This window comes from Mustela nigripes, chromosome 2 (genome assembly GCF_022355385.1).
Source record: "Mustela nigripes isolate SB6536 chromosome 2, MUSNIG.SB6536, whole genome shotgun sequence".
In the NCBI taxonomy this organism is placed as follows: Eukaryota; Metazoa; Chordata; class Mammalia; order Carnivora; family Mustelidae; genus Mustela; species Mustela nigripes.
In genome coordinates, this window is record NC_081558.1 from 101,916,940 (window position 1) to 101,939,137 (window position 22,198).

Genomic DNA, 22,198 nt, shown 5'->3' on the forward strand with positions numbered 1-22,198 from the left:
ATTGGATGTTGTGTTAGCAAACCTGAAAACAACATTAATCTTATTGGACAATACCATCAGAGCTCTCAGATGACCAGGGGTATTGTCATTGAAGAGTCATATTTTGAAAAGAATCTTTTTTTCTAAGCAGTAGGTTTCAACAGAGGGTTTAAAATACTCAGTAAAACATGCTGTACACAGGGACGCCTGGGTGGCTCAGTTGGTTAAGCAGCTGCCTTCAGCTCAGGTCATGATCCCAGCGTCCTGGGATCGAGTCCCACATCGGGCTCCTTGCTCCGCAGGGAGCCTGCTTCTCCCTCTGACTCTGCCTTCCACTCTGTCTGCCTGTGCTCGCTCTCGCTTGCTCTCTCTGACAAATAAATAAAACCTAAAAAAAAAAAAAAAAACATGCTGTACACAGATATATTGCATCCAGGTTTTGTTGCTCCATTTGCAGGGCTCAGGCAGGGAAGATTTAGCATAAAGCTTAAGGGCTCTAGGATTTTCAGAATGGTAAATGAGGGCCAGCTTGAACTTCAAGTCATCAGTTGCATTAGCCCCTAACAAGAGAGCCAGCCTGTCCTTGGAAGGTATGAAGCATCGACTTCTCCTCTCTAGCTATGGAAGTCCTAGCCAGCATCTTCTTCCAATAGAAGGCTATTTTGTCTACACTGAAAAATCTGTTGCTTAGTGTAGCCACCTTCATGGATTATCTGAGCTAGATCTTCTGGAGAACTTCCTGCAGCTTCAATATCAGCACTTGCTGCTTCACTCTGCGCTTCTATGTCATGGAGACGGCATCTTCCCTTAAACGTCATGAACCAAACTCTGCTAACTTCAAATTTTTCTTCTACAGCTTCCTCACCTCTCTCAGCCTTCCAAGAATTGAAGAGTGTCTTGCTCTGGATTAAACTTTGGCTTAAGGGAATGTTGTGGCTGGTGTGATCTTCCATCCTGACACCAGAACTTTCTCCTTATCAGCAAGCAACAGGTTGTTTCACTTTCTCATGTTTGTGTTCCAAAGAGTAGCACCTCTCATTTCTTTCAGAAATTCTTCCTTTGCATTCACAACTTAGCTAACTGGCACAAAAGGCTTAGCTTTTGGCCTATCTCGGCTTTCAATATGCCTTCATAACTAAGCTTAATCATTTCTAGCTTTTGATTTAAAGTGAGAGACATGCAACTCTTCTTTTCACTAGGATACTTAGGACGATAGGGTTATCGATCAGCCTACTTTCAATATTGCTGTGTTTCAGGGAACAGAGAGTCCCAAAGAGAGAGAGGGAATTGCTGGCTGGTGAATCACTCATATCAAATAAATCCACCACCTTATATGGGTGTGGTTTATGGTGCCCCCAAAACAATTATAATAGTACAATCAAAGATCATGGATTACAGATCACCGTAATAAATATAGTAATAATGAAAACATTTGAAATATTTCAAGAATTACCAATATGTAACAAAGAGACATGAAGTGAGCAAATGCTGTTGGTAAAATGGCGCAGACAGACTTGTTCAACACAGGGTAGCCACAAACCATTTATCTGTAAAAAGCACAATATCTGCGAAGCACAATAAGATAGGAATGCCTATACTCCCACCTGCCTGTTCAGTATGTGTTTCCTGACTCTTCCAAGCCATCTTCTATATAGCAAACATTAGTCCTTTGTATTCTCACTCTATTGCCCATGTAACAGGAATGCTGGTCGCTGAGGTCAATGAGGCTAAGCTACAAAATGCTAATAAAGATTCAAAAGGAGGGACGCCTGGGTGGCTCAGATGGTTGGACGGCTGCCTTCGGCTCAGGTCATGATTCCGGAATCCCGGGATCAAGTCCCGCATCGGGCTCCCAGCTCTATAGGGAGTCAGCTTCTCCCTCTGACCTTCTCCTCGCTCATGCTCTCTCTCACTGTCTCTCTCTCTCAAATAAATAAAAAAATAATAATAATAAAATAAAATAAAAATAAAAATAAAAGATTCAAAAGGAGATCCATAGAACAGGCAAGTGGGATAGGTGGAGAATAAAAATTTAGTCAGAAGAGTGGCACTGCATCACATTTTCATAACACTCTGTTAATAACTGGTTTAAGAGAAGACAGCTGGATTTTCAGATCCGCTCCTGCACTCAATCTGTTGTTATTCCTATAGCTCAAGTCAATGAAGGAAATTAAAAGTCAACCTGACACAGATACATAGTTGTAAAGGGGAGAAGTATTTTAGTAGTATTTTGAGATCATTGTGAATATTCTCCTTTGATACTGCACCAAAACTCAACCAGTAGTAGTTTCTTAAAGGTTAACTGTAGCATAGAATCTAAAATCTTATCAATGAACTTTTCATTATTTGCTCCACTAAAACCCACTGGTCTATGCAGTAGGTAGTCTCTAGGATGGCCTCCAATTATCCCAATTTCCCAATATTCATAACCTGTGTGTGAGTATCTTGAATATGGGCAGGATCAAATGGAATATGGCAGAAGTGATGTGTTGTCACTTCTAAGAAAGATGGTGGCTTCTAAAATGCACTGTCTTCTCTTGCTCTCTCATTTGCTCTATGGTAAGGAACTGATGTCTCCAGCCAACAAACAGCCACAGTAAGCTTAGGAGATCCTCCTCTACTCAAGCTTTGAGATAATTATAGCTCCAGCTGACACCTTGATTATACCCCTGTGAGAGACCCTAACCAAAGATACCCAGAGTTAAGCCGCACCTGGATTCCTAAACCACAGAAACTGTGAGATAACAAATGTTTGTTATTTCAGGAAGCTAAATTTTAGAAAAATCTGTTACACAGCAATAGATAACTAATCTCTCTCTTCAATTTATCTTATTGTCTGTTCTTTTAGCTATGCACAATTTTGTAATCTGGCACACTGGTCATTTGAAAATATGAGTTCAGGGGCCCCTGGATAGATCTGTTAGTTAAGCATCCAACTCTTGATTTCTTTCGGCTCAGGTCACAACCTCAGGGCTGTGAGATCAGCCCGCATTAGGCTCTGCTCTGGGCATGGATCCTGCTTAAGATTCTCTCTCTCTCTCTCTCTCTGTCCTTCCCCTACCCCCCACCAAAAAAAGAAAGAAAGAAAGAGAAAATATTTGTTCACTGAGTTATGCAAACATTCCAAACACCAACTTCATTATACAATAATAACAAAAAAATCAACATCTGTTATTGCTACCACTAATCTCATCAGAAAGCCTTTAAGTAATGGGAAGCTATCAAAGTTCCTAATTGTGGATATAAACTCTAAAATCCTAATTCTTCCCTGAAAGCTCTTTTTTAAATAACTGGTAACAAACAACATTAGTTGTTTGTCTTAAAGCAGCAACAGATTTTTTTTTTCAGAAAATGTCTGCCAAATGCCTGAAGTCTAAACCATAGTTTGTCAGGAATCTTTCAAGTAAAAATAATGTTCCACAAAAAAAGCAGCTAGTTTAGCTCACAACTCAAACAACGGTACAAGTGCTTTTCCTTAAAGTAACCACACTATGTCAGTATGCAGAAGTGCTTTATGTACATATCCTATTTTGTAAAACAGAATAGTTTAAAAATGTGTACTCAGGAGTCAAGACTTAATGAAATTAATTTTTTACTGTTTCATCAAGAACATTAAGTAAAATAGGTTTATTTTTTTTTTTAATTGTGAGTGTATGGCAGTGAAGAATTTACAGTTTGGTGCCACTACCCTTACTCAATTAAGATGCAACAGTCTGTCCATCATTGCCTCTGAACCATCAGTCCAATTGCCAAAGATGTAAAAAAGGTTATAAAAATAGTTTTCAGCTTAGACTCCCAGACCACACTTTTAGAATCACAATTTAAATCAATTCTGTCCTAAGAAGAAAATAGTTCTCCAAAGACCTTTATCAGGTTATAGTAAGATCTAATAATAGAAGTCAGGACTGACTTCCTAACTCTACATTCATTCCCATCCCCCTCTTCAATGTTTATTACACCAGAGGTAAAAGGAGGAAAGGGGTTTCAAATGAGAACTCTTTTGCCTCTTTACAACAGTTAAATAGCAGAGAATTTATTTCCCATAATCTACCCCACTCAGAAATCTTGCCTTATTCCTTGCAATAAAGAAAAGATAAAGCTTCCAAGGGCATCACCCCTCAATTCTAAAATCCATTCATAACATTTGTATGAAAAAAAAAAAAAAAAAGATGACCAATGCTTCATTACTTCTGGTATAAAAACAGCACAATGACTGGCTAAATCAAAGTCCAGAAAGCCCATATTATACTTCAATATTCAGTTCTTACAGTTTTCTTCCTCCCATCTTTATTTCTGAATCTAGACAACATATTCTGTTATTTCTCACTAAACTCCAAACTGCCAAGTCACAGGCTGATCTTTAAAAAAAAAAAAACAAAAAAAAAACCTCTAAATTACAGTGTCTTTTCAAATTAAAACAGCATTTATATTATTTTCTTCATCCCTTTTTTATGATTTATTTCTTCTCCTTTATTCAAGTTTACCTACAGAACTTTTTATTTCTCTGCATTACTGGTCTCAGTATGTACAATATACATTTCTATGGCCTTGCCCACCCAGATTATAACTTTATTTTCTATTTTTTTAACATACCAATTACAAAAGGTAAATAAATGCTTATTAAACTAAAACTATAAATTTTCTTTTAATGTAATTAAATGTTACATTTTTTACTGTCTCTCTATGCACCCAGGCTGATACCACAACTTTTTGCATGGATTAGGTATTACTTTCTCCTTTGTTCAAAACAGAAATGGCGCTTCTGGAAATTTAGAAAGAGAAAAGACAAGGCATATCAAGACAGTAAGGATGTGGCAGTCAAGTAAGTGCCCCTCAAAATAAGAGTCTTTTATCTAATGATAGGTTTGTTTCCATTATAAAGCAGTTATTTCTCTTTGCTAATGTTCCTTCTTTTGGTCTTCTACAACAAATATTTTAGTCTGTTTCTCTCCTTGGAAAGAAGCAACTGTGCAATTTTCCTGAAGGGATACAGAATTAAAAGATAAGAACTGACTCTACACTTAAAGTTAATCTCTGAGCAAGCCTTCACATCTTAGGATAACTTCATTAAAACCCTAAAGATAACAACAGAGTCCAAGAAAACTAAGGAAAAAAGATGAACTTACCACCAAACAAAGGTTCTGGTTCCACCAATATTTCCTGTTTTTGAGGAATTGGGGCACGAACTTCTTCTCTATTAAAAGAAGTAGGAAAATATCAAAAGGAAAACTTTTTTGCTACATGTTCTCTCCATAACTACTGTGAACGCATCCAAATTAACAAGTTATATGAACACCAAATTTAGTGACTCTTAGGAACCACGGTGTTAAATAAGTTAGATGGTCAACTAAATATTAACTAGTTGACAGAGGTCAAGTCGAGTGAAAGTATCTGGCATAGATGGCTCAAATGATTTATAAAGAGAACAAACAGAAAAAGAAAAATTATCTCCCCTTTCCTCTTAAGTTCCCTACCCTAGATTCTTTACAGGAAAAGAAAGGGGGGGAGCTTAAAAACAAAAAAAATCAGACAAAAAAATGAAAAAATACAGACGTAATAAAAGTAGTACTATATTGCTACTACATCAAGCAATAGATCATTAAATCACATATACTAAAATAAGTTTATATTAAACAAGCAGTAAATTTTATGCTAGTTTTAGAGTCAGTTAACAGGTAATCCCTTGGATTATTTATTAAATAAACTCCAATATATACAGAACAGAAAAAGTAATTACTCATCTTTTAAAAGTCTATAAACTCTTCAAAGTCTACCGCCAGAGGATCTATTAATAACCCATTTCCTCCAGCAGAAAATACTCATTTAGAAATATTGTAAAAATGGTGTATGTTTATTTTATAGTTTTAAGTATTAATCTCTGCTGATTAATGTTCACAGCAAGGAAGTGTATGTTTCAAATTTATTACTGTCCTGCTCACAACGTTGATTTAAGTCAGACCTAATGTTTTCCATTCAGGTGTTTCTAATAATAATAACTGAGCTTAAGGCCCTATTTTTGATATGATAGGTGGAACTCCAAAACATACTTTATGAAATAAAGTATGAATATTCATTTGTCAAAAAAATCCTATAATCAAAGAACAACTAGATCGACTAAAAAATCTACAATTAGGCAAAGATGAAGGATTAAAAGGTAGTTTAAAATTAAGTCTATCAGTCACTGCTCACACACAAAATTTCAATAATCTGAAAGAAGAAACAATGGAACTATAAGAGGAAGCTCTATTAATCCTCTTTCATCAAAGAGAATTAGTCCATTTTCTTAAGAAAACTAAGAATTTAAAAGACATCTTTTACCTAAATAAATCTTTCCATGCTATACCTGATTTCATAAAATATATTACCTATATCTGTAACAATTTAATTACTCAAAAAACAAACCTTAATCTGATGAAATACATCAATTAGCGTATGGATTAAGTAGTAGTCCCTATACAGAAAAAATTGATTACTGTATGTTTGAGGGTATCCGTTCCAAGATTGCTAGCTACCCAACAAAATGAAAGAATGAATCAGAAAAAAGATCCATAAAGAGTGAAAATTATAGTTTAGGAATTAGGAGCCATTATCAAATGTTAATCAATTAGCAATACAAGTAATCTAAGTCAAATTACAATGTAATTCAGTAGGAAAAGACATTCACCTATCAAAATTATTATTATTTTTTTAAAGTAGGCTCCACATCCAACGTGGGGCTTAAATTCACGACCCTGAGATCAAGAGTTGCATGCTCTACTGACTGAGCCAGCCAGGCACCCCATATCAAAACTATCTTTAAACACAATTAAAAAAACATGTTTTATACAGTGAGAACAGTTATATTCCCCCCAAATCAGCCATGAATACCTGTTTTTTCTGTAAGCTAAATCATTTCAGATTGATTTCCAAGAACAATTGGAGCTATATTGGGGGGAATGGAACACCAAAATCTGAAATAGTAGCCAACACTGATAGGAAAAAACTTTATGAAGTATTAATAATGATCTCTAAAGTTCACTCTTCATGTGCAAACAATTAGTACTCTAGAATCTGGAACTAGATCAACGAAAGAGGCAACTATGTCTTGAATGTCATTTGGCTTTTTAAATCTATCTCTACCTTAAAAATAATATTATATATTTATATATATTATATATATATTTTTATATATTATAGTATTATATTTATATACTATGTCTATTTAGTCTATTCCCTTAAACAGGGAGTTTCTTTTGTTTAGTATCTCATGTTGTAAACACTCAGAATTATAAAGGGCTGTAAGCTTTAAAGTCTTATTTAAGGATCTGTTTGATTTTGCTTCAAAAGTCAATGGTTTTCCTTAGGTAGCATTCATCTCTAGTATTTTCCAAAGACTTAGAAGTTTACCCATAAGGTGTTCACTTCAAATTCTCATTGGTTATCAAATGTAAAGGGCAAAAAACCCCAAATTTGTTCACCATTTACTATCGTTCCCTACAGAGTATGGTTCCATATGTTAAAGTGCTTCCAATGATTAACCACATGTAACTATCATTAAGGTATAAAGGACCAGAATTATTTTTCAAATAATTTTTGTGGCAACTCAAAACTCTCCTGAGATAATGTAAGAAAATTTAGAATTGGGAAATCTGAGCTTTAATTGGCTTTATTGCCATATCTGCTACGAACTGTGTAGCCTGGGAAAATGGCTATGCTTTTGCTTCCTCATCTGTAAAATGTAGATAATAATGTCATCCTGCAAGGTTCTTTTGAAGATTAAATAGGACATGACAGTGCTCTAGAGAACTGAAGGTATGTAAGCATAAAAATGTACACGTGACACTTCTTCAGATGCTTTCAAGTTTTTCAAAACCAGAGAATTAACCTAAATGACAAAAATGCAACTGCTCAATTTAGGCAAGGAGTAGCTCCTAATAATGAATAATAAATTCATACTCTGTGTGTGGTCTCACTGTGGAGACACTTGCTGAACTGGTACTGGGCTCTTCAGCAATTCCTCCACCATCCAAAAACATAGTGACTGCCATCTCCAGATTATTGTTGCAGGCTTCAAGCATATGTTTCCCTACACTTTCGCTTGCACCTGAAACAGCAAAAAGACAGGGAAAAAGTAAAAAAAAAAAAAAAAAAAAAGAAAAGAAAAGACAACTTCTTACTAAAGGTTCACATTAAAATACAGAATTCCCAAGCAAATTAACAGTACCTTTTCCCTTTTAGGATGAATGACTTCTTTTTAAAAACCTGTTTGTTTACTTTTTACAATGTTAGCTGATTAGTAAATACACAAAGCTAGAAAAGAAACTATCAGCATTAAAACAGTGGTCCTCCTTCATAATAAAACCAAACTAAATAAAGCATGTCTTTAAATGAACCAGCTATATATTTGTTAAAAATTGAAAAAATGATAAGGAAAAATGAAAGATTACATTCTAGGAAGTTAGAAATATTTTTTTTAAAAGAATGCATTTCAGTTAGCATTTGTTTCCATTAAAAAGAAAGCATTTTTTTAAAAACAAAGGGAGAGAAGTGAGACGGGACATACTGTCAAAACTATAACCAAGTCAAAATCTGGAAGAAATGTCAACCTTCAGGGCCACCTGGGTGGCTCAGTCAGTTGTGTCTAACTCGATTCTGGCTCAGGTCATCATCTCAGGGTCAGGAGATGAGGCCTTCATCCAGCTCAGCGCTGGGCGTGGTGCCTGTTTAAGATTATCTCTCTTAATTAAACTCCCTCTGCTCCCCCACCCCAACTCACGCTTTCTCTTAAAAAAAAAAAAAAAAAAAAAGTCAATCTTCATCGTTCAGAACTGACCCTATACACATTTATTCATTTGTAAAGCCAATACAGTCATCAGATGCAATGTAAATTGGTAAAGCCCTTTACAATAGCAATTTTATAACATTTATCAAAAAGCACTCCTTCTTTTGACCTAGTAATTTGGGTTCCTAGTCAAAAATAGACTTCCTTTTTTTTTTTTTTCTTTAAGATTTTATTTATTTATTTGACAGACACAGATCACAAGCCGGCGGAGAGGCAGGCAGAGAGAGGGAGAGGGGGAAACAGGCTTACTGCTGAGCAGAGAGTCCAATGCAAGGCTCGATCCCAGGACCCTGAGATCATGACCTGAGCTAAAAGCAGAGGCTTTAACCCACTGAGCCACCCAGGTGCCCCGACTTTTTTTTTTTTTTTTTTTTTTAAGATTTTTTTGAGCAAGTGCATATGCGCAAGTGTGGGAGTAGGGTAAGGGGCAGAGGGAGAGAATCTTCAAACAGAACTCCATGCTGAATGCAGAATCCCAGGAGGGCTTGGTACCCTGACCCATGAGATCATGACTTGAGCTAAAACCAAGAGTCAGATACCTAACCAACCCAAGCACTCCAAAAGACTTATTCTTTTATCTATTCCATATCAAATACAAGCATAAATATATGTCCATATACATGTCCAGTATAGTTTCAGTTAATACTGAAAAACTGGAAACATAAATGTCCAACAGTACTGGAATCTAAGCTGTAGAATCTGTTTGTTGGAACATTTGTGATCATTAAAAGGCATTGCAGGTTTTCCATCTGAAATGACTTTACTTCTACCAGAATCATGTACCTTATAATTTCCTTCTAAAAGGTGTTTGTGTGTGTGTGTGTGTGTGTGTGTGTGGTCTGAAAATGTCTTATTTTGTTATCATTCCTGAAAGACAGTTTTACTGGACATTCTATTTTCAGGCTGACAGCTATTTGCTCTCAGTACAGTAAAGACAGCATTCCAGTGTCCCCTGGCTTCTGTTGCTGCTGCTGGGAAATCAGCTGCTGTACCAGAGAAAATATTTTTATAGCAATCTGTTGTTTCTCTCTAGTTGCTTTTAAGATTTTCTCTGTCTTTGGTCTTCTGCAGTTTCATGCTAATTTGTCGTGGCTGATTTAACCATCTCCTTGGGTTTCACGGCACTTCCATCATGTAAGAATTGCTATCTTTTATCAATTCCAAAAAATTCTCAGCTATTTCTATTTAACAATTACCATACTCCTCCATTCACACTCATTTTTTCTGGAACTCCAATTAGATAAATGTTAGAACCCTTCACTCTATCCTGCGCCAGTCTGTTCTTTTTGTAGTTGTTGCTGTTTTTTAATTTCTTCACTGGGTTTTTAATTTCAGTTTATTTTTTATAACCAGAAGTTCTGTTCTTGTTTTTTTCCTAATATGCCTAGCTATGTTTCAGAGACCCTTCCTTTATACTCATATACTTTTCATTTCTTCAAACATATTGATCAAATTTATTGGAATTACTAAGACAAAACAAACTGTCTGCTGTCTGTGGGCGGTCATCCTCTCTTGTTTCTGTTGGCTCTTGTTCATGTGCCATGGTTTGTGTGCATTTCGTGATTTTTTTTTCCTGTGATCTTATGTGCCTTGGATTTTTAATTCTGTCAATTTTTGAAGCGAGGATTTGATCGATAAATTCTGCAAGGCACCTGTGGGCACTACCAAACAAAGACCATTTTATATTTCTTTAAGATTTCATTTATTTATTTAAAAGAGAGAGAACAAGCAGTGGGGAGAGACAGAAGGAGAGAGAGAAGCAGACTCCCTGCTAGCAGGAAGCCTGATGCAGGGCGCAATCCCAGGACTCAGAGATCATGACCTGAGCTGAAAGGCAGATGTTTAACCAAGTGAGCCACCCAGGAGCCCTAACAAAGATTTTAAATACATTTTTAATACATTCTTGACTTAAGTAATATAAGACCTCATAGAAAATGTGATGCTATAAAGACCCTTGTTATAAATTCTCAGTGACTATCTCCTGCCACTCTCCAACTGCCAAGGTTGTAACAAAGTCTGTTTCATGAAAGGGAAGGAAGGGTCTCCTATCAGACTCTTTTCCCTAGGAAGACCACAGGCATTGTTTCCTGTTTCCTGGGCCCTATGAGGCTATCAAAGCAGAAGCTTAAAGCCATTTAATTTGGTTAGATTCCACCAGGGTAAAGACTTCCTTTAAATCTAGCTAACATCTGCATTCCCAATTTCATTTCATTTTTAGCCTCAGAGTATTCCTTACTTTCTCACCAGCCCAATGATATATTTTGAAAAAAAATTTCTAAATACACATTTCACTTAGGATTTTTCTCAGCAAGAGGGTTATTCATGATCTCTCTTGTTTACCCCCACTGTCAGAAATGGAAGTGCTGATTCCCCTCTTAATATCTTTCATTTGTCTTCTCTTTTCTATTCTTTTTTTTTTTTTTCAGGTTTTATTTTTTTATTTGTCAGAGGAGAGAGAGCATGCATGTGCACAAGCAGGGGTAGTAACAGGCTCCCAGCTGAGCAAGGAGCCCAATGCAAGGCTCCATCCCAGGATCCTGGGGTCATGACCTAAGCCAAAGGCAGACACTTAACCAACTAAGCCACCCAGGCGTCCCTCTGCTATTAGGGTTTTTTTTATTGTTGTTTTTTTAAAGATTTTATTTATTTGACAATCAGAGCGAGAGAAGGAACACAAGTAGGGGGAGTGGGATAGGGAGAAGCAGGCTTCCCACAGAGCAGGGAGCCCGATGTAGGGCTTGATCTCAGAACCCAGGGATCATGACCTGAGGCAAAGACAGACGCCTAAGGACTGAGCCTCCCGGGCGTTCCTATACTATTAGTTCTAAGGCCTTAAATGAAGCCCACAATACTTTTTACTTAGATTACTACAAAAGACTCTTAATTGATCATCATTCTATCTTTGATGTTGTTGCTGCAGCTATGCTCCAAAATACAAGTCTGATTCTCAATCTCTCTCTCTCACACACACATCCACCTAAAAGTCTTTAACAGCTTTTTTAAAAAATAAATAAATAAATAAAGCCTTTTTAATGGCTGACACCACAGTATACAGTATAAATTCCAAAATCCTTATGATCTGGGAAGTCCTTCATGATCAGGCCTCAGCTCATCTCTCTGGTTTTCCCTCTCTTCTTACCCATCCTACACAATTCATGCAGCACTGTATCTGCTTGCGTATGACCAATGTCTAATAAACTGAGTTAGAGCTATCTCATAGTACTTCAGTTCACCAGTTGATCTACCATGGAAAGGAAAATTGGGCTTCAGCCAAAACAACACTTTCATATCCTTTGAATTTTATACGATGTGCATATGTTTAATCTTTTACTTTCATTTATAAAGCAATATGGTTATGCTGTGGAAATGACAAACAACAAATGGGTACTTAAGATCTATCCATGTTCTTAAGATTGAATTTCCAGAGAGAGCATCACATATAAATTTTAAAAGTGCTCTATCTCAAATAATGTAAAGTGAAAATCACATGCTCAAAAAAAAACCTGTCAGATGATGGAGCAGATACTGCTGTCTGATAGCTGACAAAGACATATATCTAAGATGCCAGTGGAAAACAGTGAACAAAATTATTTCATGAGGGGTGCTTGGCTGGCTCAGTAGGTAAAGCACGTGACTCTTCACCTCAGGTCATGAGTTCAAGCCCTACGTTGTGGGCAGAGTTTACTTAAAAAAATTTTTTTTGAGGGGTGCCTGGGTGGCTCAGTGCGTTAAAGCCTCTTCCTTCAGCTCAGGTCATGATCCCAGAATCCTGGGATTGAGCCCCGCATCGGGCTATCTGCTCAGCAGGGAGGCTGCTTCCTCCTCTCTCTCTCTGCCTGCTTCTCTGCCTACTTGTGGTCTCTGTGTGTCAAATGAATAAATAAAATCTTTAAAAAAAAATAATCTTTTTTTTAAAAGATTTTATTTATTCATTTGACAGACAGAGATCACAAGTAGGCAGAGAGAGAGAGAGGGAGAGAGGGAAGCAGGCTCCCCGCGGAGCAGAGAGCCCGATGTGGGGCTCGATCCCAGGACCCTGAGATCATGACCTGAGCCGAAGGCAGCAGCTTAACCCACTGAGCCACCCAGGCACCCCAAGATTATTTTTTTTGAAAAAAAATTTTGTCTTGAAACACAAGTGGATAAACCATGAATACATAATATTAGGATTTAATGTTAAGTCAATTTAAAAAAAATTACAAAAAAAGCATCTGATCATTTGACCTAAGTCCCTAGAAATTTGCATATTTATGTTAGTGAGAAATCTTTCTGGGAATTGGACAGAGTTGCCTTTCACATAGCATTTGCCATACATCTAGGTATACATATGGTCATTTTAGTTACACAGGCCCAGGGAGGCTTTTTCCTTTTAAAAAGGCTTCAAATAGGGTGCCTGGGTGGCTCAGTTGGTTAGGCAACTGCTTGCAGGTCAGGTCATGATCCCAGAGTCCCGGGATGGAGTCTCGCATCCGGCTCCCAGCTCCATGGGAAGTCTGCTTCTCCCTCTGACCTTCTCCCCTCTCGTGCGCGCTCTCTCTCTCTCAAATAAGTAAATAAAAATCTTTAAAAAAAAAAAAAAGGCTTCATATATTACTCAAATTTAAGAAATTTCCAACCCTTCTCTCTCCTTCCACTGCAAACATCCCATTAGTCAACCAACAATTCCTAAGGTTTCCGTGTAACTGAAACCACTTTGACCCATCGTTTTTGCTCTATGTCCATCGCTATAGTCTTCATTCAAGCTTAGGTCATGATCTCAGGGTCATGAAACTGAGCCCCAGGTTGCGTTGGGCTCCACACCCAGCGGGGAGCCTGCTTGAGATTCTCTCTCCCTCTCCTCTGCCCCTCCCCCTACACACCCACTCTCTCTCTTTAATACATAAATGTTAAAAAAAAAAATTCCAAGGGTGCCTGGGTGGCTCAGTCAGTTAAGCATCTGCCTTCAGCTCAGGTCCCAGGGTCCTGGGATTTAGTCCTGCATCAGGGTCTCTGCTCAGCAGGGAGCCTCTTTTTCCCTCTACCTCTCCCTCTGTCAGCTGCTCCCCCTGCCTGTTATATCTCTCTGTGTCAAATAAATAAATAAAATCTTTAAAAAAAAAAAAAAAGAAAGAAAGAAATTTCAAAACACAGACAAACGCAACTTTTTGAGGGGAAGGAGTTCAAATATCCGAATAGCCAACTTTAGGTAATCTTGGGCCAACACCAGCACAAATTTGATGAACAATTTTGGGACTTGCGTGCTTCCATATTATCTGTCATAAAACCTGAGGCTTTGTTTTAGTGCCTTCCCAATACCTTTACACTGTATTTCTTAAAGGCTAGTCTGAAAGTCCAATATCTATTGTATTCCACTTTAATGTACTTATCAACACAGCAATTCTGAAAGTTAAAATGTTCCTGTAGGTAGACCACTCTGGCTGCTTGTTCTAGCAGAGAGATGCATGAACGGTTACATTTGCCTCATAATGAACCCTAAAATCAGCTTCACAAGGCATCCACTAATCTTTTCAGAGAATAACATCACTGAATTCGTATCATTTTTGGCTATCTTTCCAGGTGCTCAACACTGCACAAAAGCACCATAAAAAGCACAAAGAATATGTTGGTAGGAGAGTGAAACTCCCTCTGCCATAATGGCAACCAATGCTGGCTGTTTTCACTCCTTCTGAAATGTGTTCACAAAGAAATTAAACTTAAAAATGACCACTGCATACAAATAGGGGTTGTCATCTTCTCTACCAACTTCCAACTATCAGAACTCCAACTGACTGGGAACCCTTCAGAGAATTTGTGGGCTCTAAAGTAAAATTTAAAAAGGTATGAAAATCAGGAACTTGTAAAGCCAATCCTCAGCCAAGTTCATAGGTCAACAATATGGTCTGCTTAAAAGTCCTTTTCTAACTGCCTACATTTTTTTTTTCACTTTATTATGTTGCCTAAAATGCAACCACTGAAGAGATTTATTTAGGTTAACAAACATGCTTATTTTTATTTTTATTTTTTAATTTTTTTAGAGGTGCAGGGCAAAGGGAGAGGGGGAGAGAAATCTTAAGCAAACAACGCACTGAGTGCAGAGCCAGAGGCAGGGCTTGATCTCACAATCCTGAATCACGACCTGAGCCAAAATCAGGAGTCAAGATGCCTAACCGAGCCACATAGGTGCTCCACCTTTTATTAATTTCCTCATTAGATGTTGAGCTACTCCCTAAAACCCCGTAAATTGAGGAAAAAAAATAAGAGATTAAGGGAGTTCGGTCAGGAAGAAAGAGATATGAGTAGCTTTAGTACCCAGGTGCCTTTTGGAGGAGAGCTAAGGAAGGCCTAAAAGAAGTGCTGCACTGGGGTGGGAGGTACCTTAGGGCATGAAAAAGAGACTGGGTACCTGAGGATAGAGACACCAAACAGCTGGAATGAAGATATCAAATTTTTCCTCTGGCCAGTCCTATACACTGTAAGGAAGAAAAAACATTCTTCACGTTCCCTTCAGTTCCCAAGCTAGGGAGTATAGTATAGATATTAAAAGCACGGATACTACACAAATAAACCTGAGTTTGACTCCTAGTCAAGTTGTGTGACTTTGATCTTATTACTGATTTCTCTAGCTCTCAGCTTCTTCAGTTACAAAATGAGAATATTACCAACTTCATGAAGTACTTGTGCAGATTAAGAAAACTCACATTAAAGAACCTAGAAAATAGGCAGGCAGAGTAAGACATCTCAGTTTTCTTTCCTTCACTCATCTGATACTATGAACATGTCCTTCGCTCATGTTAAATACTCATTCTGGTTTATTTTTGTAAAGCAGGAATATAACAAAAAATATCACTCCAAAAAAAAAAAAAGAAGGCTATAAAGAATGAAACAATAACAACAGAGATCTGCTTTAAAGAAATGTATAACTAAGCAGCATTCCAATATGACTGAAAAGCATCAGAAGGTGTTGTGGTGGCAGTGGAAAATTTAATAAAAGTGTAAGTAAGTATTCCAAAATTTCCTAGGACTAGAGGTTTATTGAACTATAGATTAAAATAGAATTTATGAAAAGGGATTCTACAGGGAGTGACTTTAAGACACAAAAATAAAGCTATTAATAAAGGAAATAATAACTGTGATATTTTGGGGGCAGATGGTGTCAATACTCGAGGCCCAGAATTGCCATCCTATTTATAATCCTTATTTAGCTTTTTAACACTAGAATCTAAGCTGTAGGCAGCGTATCCCAGAGACAGCCCCATCATACCTCTGTTGACAATGTGACCGGATAACTTGCATCACTGGCACTTGCCAGGAAACTGACCTCTAAGAGTGTTCAAAAAGAAAGAGCAGGATGCCTGGGTGGCTCAGTGGGTCAAACAAACCTCTGCCTTCGACTCAGGTCATGACCTCAGTGTCCTGGGATTGAGCCCCACATCAGGCTCTCTGATCAGCAGAGAGCCTGCTTCCCCTTCTCTCTCTGCCTGCCTTTCTGCCTATTTGTGCTCTGTCAAATAAATAAATAAAATCTTAAAAAAAAAAAAAAGAAAGAAAGAAAGAAAGAAAGAGGGGTCTCTACCTATGAATATTTTTTTAAAAGGAAGCACATGCTAAATCCTGGCAACTCAAGAAGGCAGTATTTGAGAGGGGCCCAAGAAACAAAGTACACCATTCACTTTCTTAAATAAAGCCAAATTATCTGAGTCATCTTGCTTGTATAATCATTCTTAATGTATCGGTTGTATCACTTAGCGCATCATTTTAGAAACATAAGACAATGGAGAGATAATTAAAGGTTCCAGTGGTTCTTAATGTTGGGAAGTAGTAGAGCATTTAGTAATGTGAGAGACCATTTTTGGTGTTTCATGACTGGGGACTGGGGGAGCACGGCTGGCGTTTAGTGGAGAGAAGCCAGGGATGCCATAAGACTTTGAAAAATGCCTCCTCTTCCCCCAAAGACTGCTCACACCTTCATTTCAGACTTATGACCTCCCAGAACTGTGAGAGAATAAATGTGTGTAAAGCCATGCAGTTTGTGGTAATCTGTTTCAGTAGCCAAAGGAAATATATACAAGCGCTAATTCTTCTGAAATGGATAGAAGGGTCCTACACAACAAAAACAACTGTCCAAACCAAAATGCCAATTACACTCCCACTGAACTAAATAGGAATATGAAGTGAAGGTTAACTGAGAAGGCAGAGAAAAAGTGTAGAGAGCTAAATGGTATAGGGGAAAGGAACAGTGATCAACAAGTTTAATCAAGTTGCAAGTTTTACCTATATATTCAGAGGTAACAACTATTTCTGATAGGTCAGCTATAGAAAATTTGAACTTCTACCTTATTATACTCAGAATAAAAAACATATCTTTTTTAATGGGGGAGGGACTAATAACACAAGTTTGCAGATTTAAACTATCTGTGCACTTGTTTAAATAGGCTTATTTTGAGGTCTCAATATTATAGGCAGCAACAGGATAGCTTAATCTAACCCTGCATCTTACTGTGTTCAGGTCGGTCTAACAAAAATACCTTTGACTGGGTGGCTTAAACAAATACTTCTTTCTCACAGCTCTGGAGGCTGGGAAGTCCAAGATAAAGGCTCCAGCAGACTTGGTATGTGGTACAGGCTGCTTCTTGTTTCAAAGACAGCTGTCTTGGGGTGCCTTGCTGGCTCAGTCAGTAGAGCATGCAACTCTTGATCTTGGGGTTGGGAGTTTAAGCCCTACACTGGATGTAAAGATTACTTAAGAAAATAAAAAATTTTGAGGTGCCTGCATGACTCAGTTGGTTAAACAACTGCCTTCAGTTCAGGTCATGACCCTAGAATCCCAGGATATAGTCCCACATCAGGCCCCCTGCTCAACAGGGAGTCTGCTTCTCCCTCCGACCCTCCCCCTTTTCATGCTCTCTTTCTCTCTCATTCTCTCTCAAATAAAGAAAATATTAAAAAAAAAAAAAAGGAAAGAAAGAAAAAATTCTTTTTCAAGTATATTAAAAAAAAAGACAGTTGTCTTCTTACTGTGTCCTCACAGAAGGGGGATGAGAAGTCCCTGGGGTCTGTTTTTTAAGGATACTAGTCCCATTCTTAAGAGCTCCATTCTTATGACCTAATCATTTCCCAAAGGTACCCACCTCCTGATACCACCACACTGAAGGTTTAGGATCTCAACATAAAAAATTGGAGGAGGGAGGCACACAAAAATTCAATCCATAATCTATGGCAGGAGCTCCACTTTACTATTTCTCACTACATGAACCCTATTTACCCCTTATCTTTTTCTTCTTCCCTCTGTTTTAAGCCTGCTAATGGCACCGAAGTGCATTATTTAACCCAGCCTGTGGTATACAATTTACCAGTGGCCATTTCATTGCTGCTGCCTCTTAGTTCACTCTCTCTCCATTAATGACTTGATAAAGGAAATAGCCCAAAACCTGTAATGTAGCCCACATCTCCACCACAGCTGGAAGAAAGAAATCAAGAGACCTTCCAAACTACAGTAGTTCCTTATGCCTATTCTTTATATCACTTTCAAGTGCCAAAAAAAATCAGTCTCTCCACTACTTTCAAGGAACCAAAGTAGAGAAGTCAGAGAGAGAGAGAGAGAGAGAGAGAGAAAAGAAGAAAAGAAACAGAGCCCTTATTATCCCAGAAGGATAGAAAATAGAAAAAATTAGTCTCTCCACTACTTTCAAGGAACCAAAGTAGAGCAGTCAGAAAGAGAGAAAAGAATCCCTCTATACAGTCCTTATTATTCCAGAAGGATAGAGAACAGAAATGATAAAGACACAAAAGAGACTGCTTCTTAGTTCTACTTTTCTCCCAGAAATGATAACAAAGTAAGCCAGACTGTCCACCTAGAAAACAGGAGTGAGTGATAGTTGCAAGAAGTAGAGTAAAACTTAACCTCATCAGTCTCCCATCCTTAATAAGTTTTTAAGCATTCAGGAATTGAAAACACTAAAAAAAAAAAAAAAAAAAAGAAATCCAACCTTATACTGAGAAAACTAAATTTAGGAAGTATAAGAGAAATGAAATGACTGAGTTAGGGGACAGATCAACAAAGCTAGTCCCTGTTCGGCCATTACCTAAGACTGTGCTACCCAAAGTGTGATCCTCAGACCAGCTATCTCTAGTCCATGACAAGATTAAACAGAAATTCCAGTGTAAGCATTAAGAAACTTTTATAATGATAGAGTAATTTTATGTCTGTGGAATCTAATAATTAAAAGTTCAGGCTTGAAAGATTTATGGATGGCAAATTATCATATGAAAAAACTCCCAATATCATTAGTCACTAGGGAAATGCAAATTAAAACTACAATACTATACCATTACACACCTATTAAAATGACTTCAAAAAATTAAAAATACCAAATGAAGAAAAAAATACAATAAAAATAAAACAATAATAAAAAATAAAAGTATCAAATGGGCAACTGAACTCTCATACATTGATGATGGCAATGGTATTTGTGACCCTGGAAAACAGTTTGGCAATTTCTTAAAGTTACATACCTAGCATATAATCCAATTATACCACTCTAGATATTTATCCAAGGGAAATGAAAACTTACATTCACACCAATCGTATGCTAATGTTTTTAGCAGCTTTATTTATAATCTCCCAAACTGAAAACAGCGCAATTATCCATTCACTTAATAAATGGATAAGCAAATTGTAGCATATCCATTCAATAGTATACTATTCACCAATAAAAAGGAAGGAACTAGTCATACCACAACAATATGAATGAATCTCAAATGCAATATGCTAAGTGAAAGAAGCCAGACTCAAAAGGCTACATACTGTGATTCCATTTATACGACATTCTGGAAAAGAAAAACAATAGACAAAAAGATTAGGCTATAGATGGGGGGAGGGACTAACTACAAAGGGGCAGGAGGAATTTTCTGAGGATGACAGAACTATTTTGCAACCTCACTGTGGTTACAGAATTGTACACATTTATCACGCTCAATACACAATAAAAAGGGCAGATTTTACTGTATGCAAATTATACCTTAATTTTTAAAAGTATTTGGGTTTATCTTTTGTTTTTTTTTTTTCATTTTTCAAGCAATTAATTTTTATTGTATTTTATACAAGTACTGGTCCATGAAGACTGAAAATTAAAAAAAAAAAAAAAAGGTGGACCTTCACTCCAAAAAAGTTTGATGAGCACGGTCCTGGACATATAACCCTAAGTCATTTTACATCTCATTTTATTAACTTAGAAATTGATCTAGATGGTTTTTAAGATATCTTCCACCAGGGTGAGTCTGGGCCACCCAGTCAGTTGAGAGTGATCTCAGGGTTGTGAGATCCAGCTTGATATCTGGCTCTTCGCTAGTCATGGAGCCAGCTTAAGATTCTCTCTCTCCCTGTTCCACTGCCCCTCCCACCCTCTTAAAAAATCTATAAATATTCAATGATTTCTGGTTTCAGGTGCCTGCACAATATCTGACTTACTGCCAAACTCCTGATGTTGGAAGTACCATTCATTACATTCTCCTAGCCTTCCTCCGAGATGTTTGGTTTCTTTATACTTTCTTCTTTGCGCTGTGTCAGATGTTAGTGTTCCTTCAGCTTTGTGTCCTGGAGCCTACTGTTTTCTCACAGTACACTCTCTCCTACAAGATGCTATTCACATTTACAGCTAGCTCAAAAGCCATCACTATAACTCCTCAGCTATCACTCTTTCTAGACCCAGTCCTCTGCTTATTGAAGAGTCCACTTGAAGTCTCAGAGGCAGCAACTTATCTGAAACTGAACTAACCATCTTCTTCCCAAACCTGTTCTACTATTCCACAACCTTCACAAATAGCCCCATTACATACCTAGATGTCCAAAACAGAATCTGAGGCTTCATTCTGACTCCTCTGACTTCTTCCTGTAGCTTTGTTCCCTTATTTTCCACTTTTCTGCCACAAACTTAATTCAGTAAGGACACCAGTGTTTTTCTTGCATTAAAGCAACAGCCTTCGGGACACCTGGATGGCTCAGTTGGTTAAGCGGCTGCCTTCGGCTCAGATCATGATCCCAGCATCCTGGGATCGAGTCCCACATCAGGCTCCTTGCTCGGCAGGGAGCCTGCTTCTCCCTCTGCCTCTCTGCCTGCCTGTGCTCACGCTCGTGCGCGCACTCTCTCTCTCTCTCTGACAAATAAATAAATAAAATCTTCAAAAAAAAAAAAAAAAGTAAAAGCAACAACCTTTTACTGATCTTGATACCTACCTGTTTTCCAGTATAGCTAAGCAGCTCTTTCTAAAAAATCTAAATCTGGTTATGTTACTCCCCCAATTAAATTTTTCATTGACTCCACACTACACTCAGAATAAAGCCAAGATTTAACATGCAAAGCCCTTCCTAATCTGGCACCCACCCACTTATATCTTCAGCTTAATTTACTGCATGTCCCATTAGCTATGCCCTATTCATTCAGAATGATCAACTCCCCAAATCTACTGTCTCTTCTTTCTGGTTTCTGTATGTGTGTATATCTGTCCTTCTCTCCTCCAGACCTTTGTACATGTTTCTTCTGTCAGAAACACCTCTCCTCTTTTTTCTTTGTTTCTTTTATTTAAGTTCATTAGCCATCTCCTTTAAGTTTTAGCTAAGAAATTATTTCTTCTTGGAAACCTTTACCTCCATCTTTTGTGCTCCCATAATAGCTACCTACCATTCTCCCATTGTATTATAATACCTATTTATATGTCTGTATTCCCATTAACCTTAATGCTTTTTGGTTAAAGCACCTTGTCTTAACAGACACCTTGTCTTGCCCATAGTAGTATTCCCAGGACCTGAACCATATCAGGTACACAGTAGTCTATCAATGCTGAATTTATTGGTACTCCACATCAGGCTCAGTGGGGAGCCTGCTTCTCCCTTTGCCTGCTCTGCCTGTTGCTCCCCTGCTTGCGTGCTCTCTCTCTCTCTCTCTCTGACAAATAAATAAATAAAATCTTTAAAAAAAATCTGATAGGGCTTTTGAAAGCAGTCAACAGTCATTCAAACCCAAGTATGATGAATATCAAGGGAGATCAAACTGAATAATACCATAAAATGTAGTAGACCATAAAGTAACAGGACTGGTTTTCTATACAACTTCAAATGACTCTAATATCAATCGTAAAGGTATACAGTTTCTCAATCTGAATATTACAAAGACTAACTTCTCTTGGCTACTTGCTTATCAGAGTTTGATCACAGAAAAAATATTTATGATGTAATAGTAACTGAAAATCTTTGAATTCTAAATTATGTATACTATGATCCACAATGTAAAAATAAGAAAAAATAATAATAAAAATAAATGTTTTTTTTTATTTTTTTTTTTATTTTTAAAGATTTTTATTTATTTATTTGACAGAGAGAAATCACAAGTAGTCGGAGAGGCAGGCAGAGAGAGAGAGGGAAGC

General features: G+C 37.4%; 1 protein-coding gene across 2 annotated transcripts in view; it reads right to left on the minus strand.

The window, feature by feature from the left end:
• UBXN7 (UBX domain protein 7) overlaps window positions 1–22,198 on the minus strand; it is a 55,261-nt gene that overhangs the window by 28,983 nt on the left and 4,080 nt on the right. Inside the window, exons 2-4 of one of the 2 annotated variants that reach the window (XM_059391187.1) lie at window positions 19,584–19,606; window positions 7,915–8,062; window positions 5,106–5,173 (exon numbers count right to left, since the gene is read on the minus strand). In XM_059391187.1, the coding sequence (XP_059247170.1) occupies window positions 5,106–5,173; window positions 7,915–8,062; window positions 19,584–19,605 (238 nt within the window). In that variant the 5' untranslated portion in view covers window position 19,606. The remainder of the gene's footprint in view (window positions 1–5,105; window positions 5,174–7,914; window positions 8,063–19,583; window positions 19,607–22,198) is intronic. The other variant, XM_059391186.1, reaches the window with a different exon arrangement.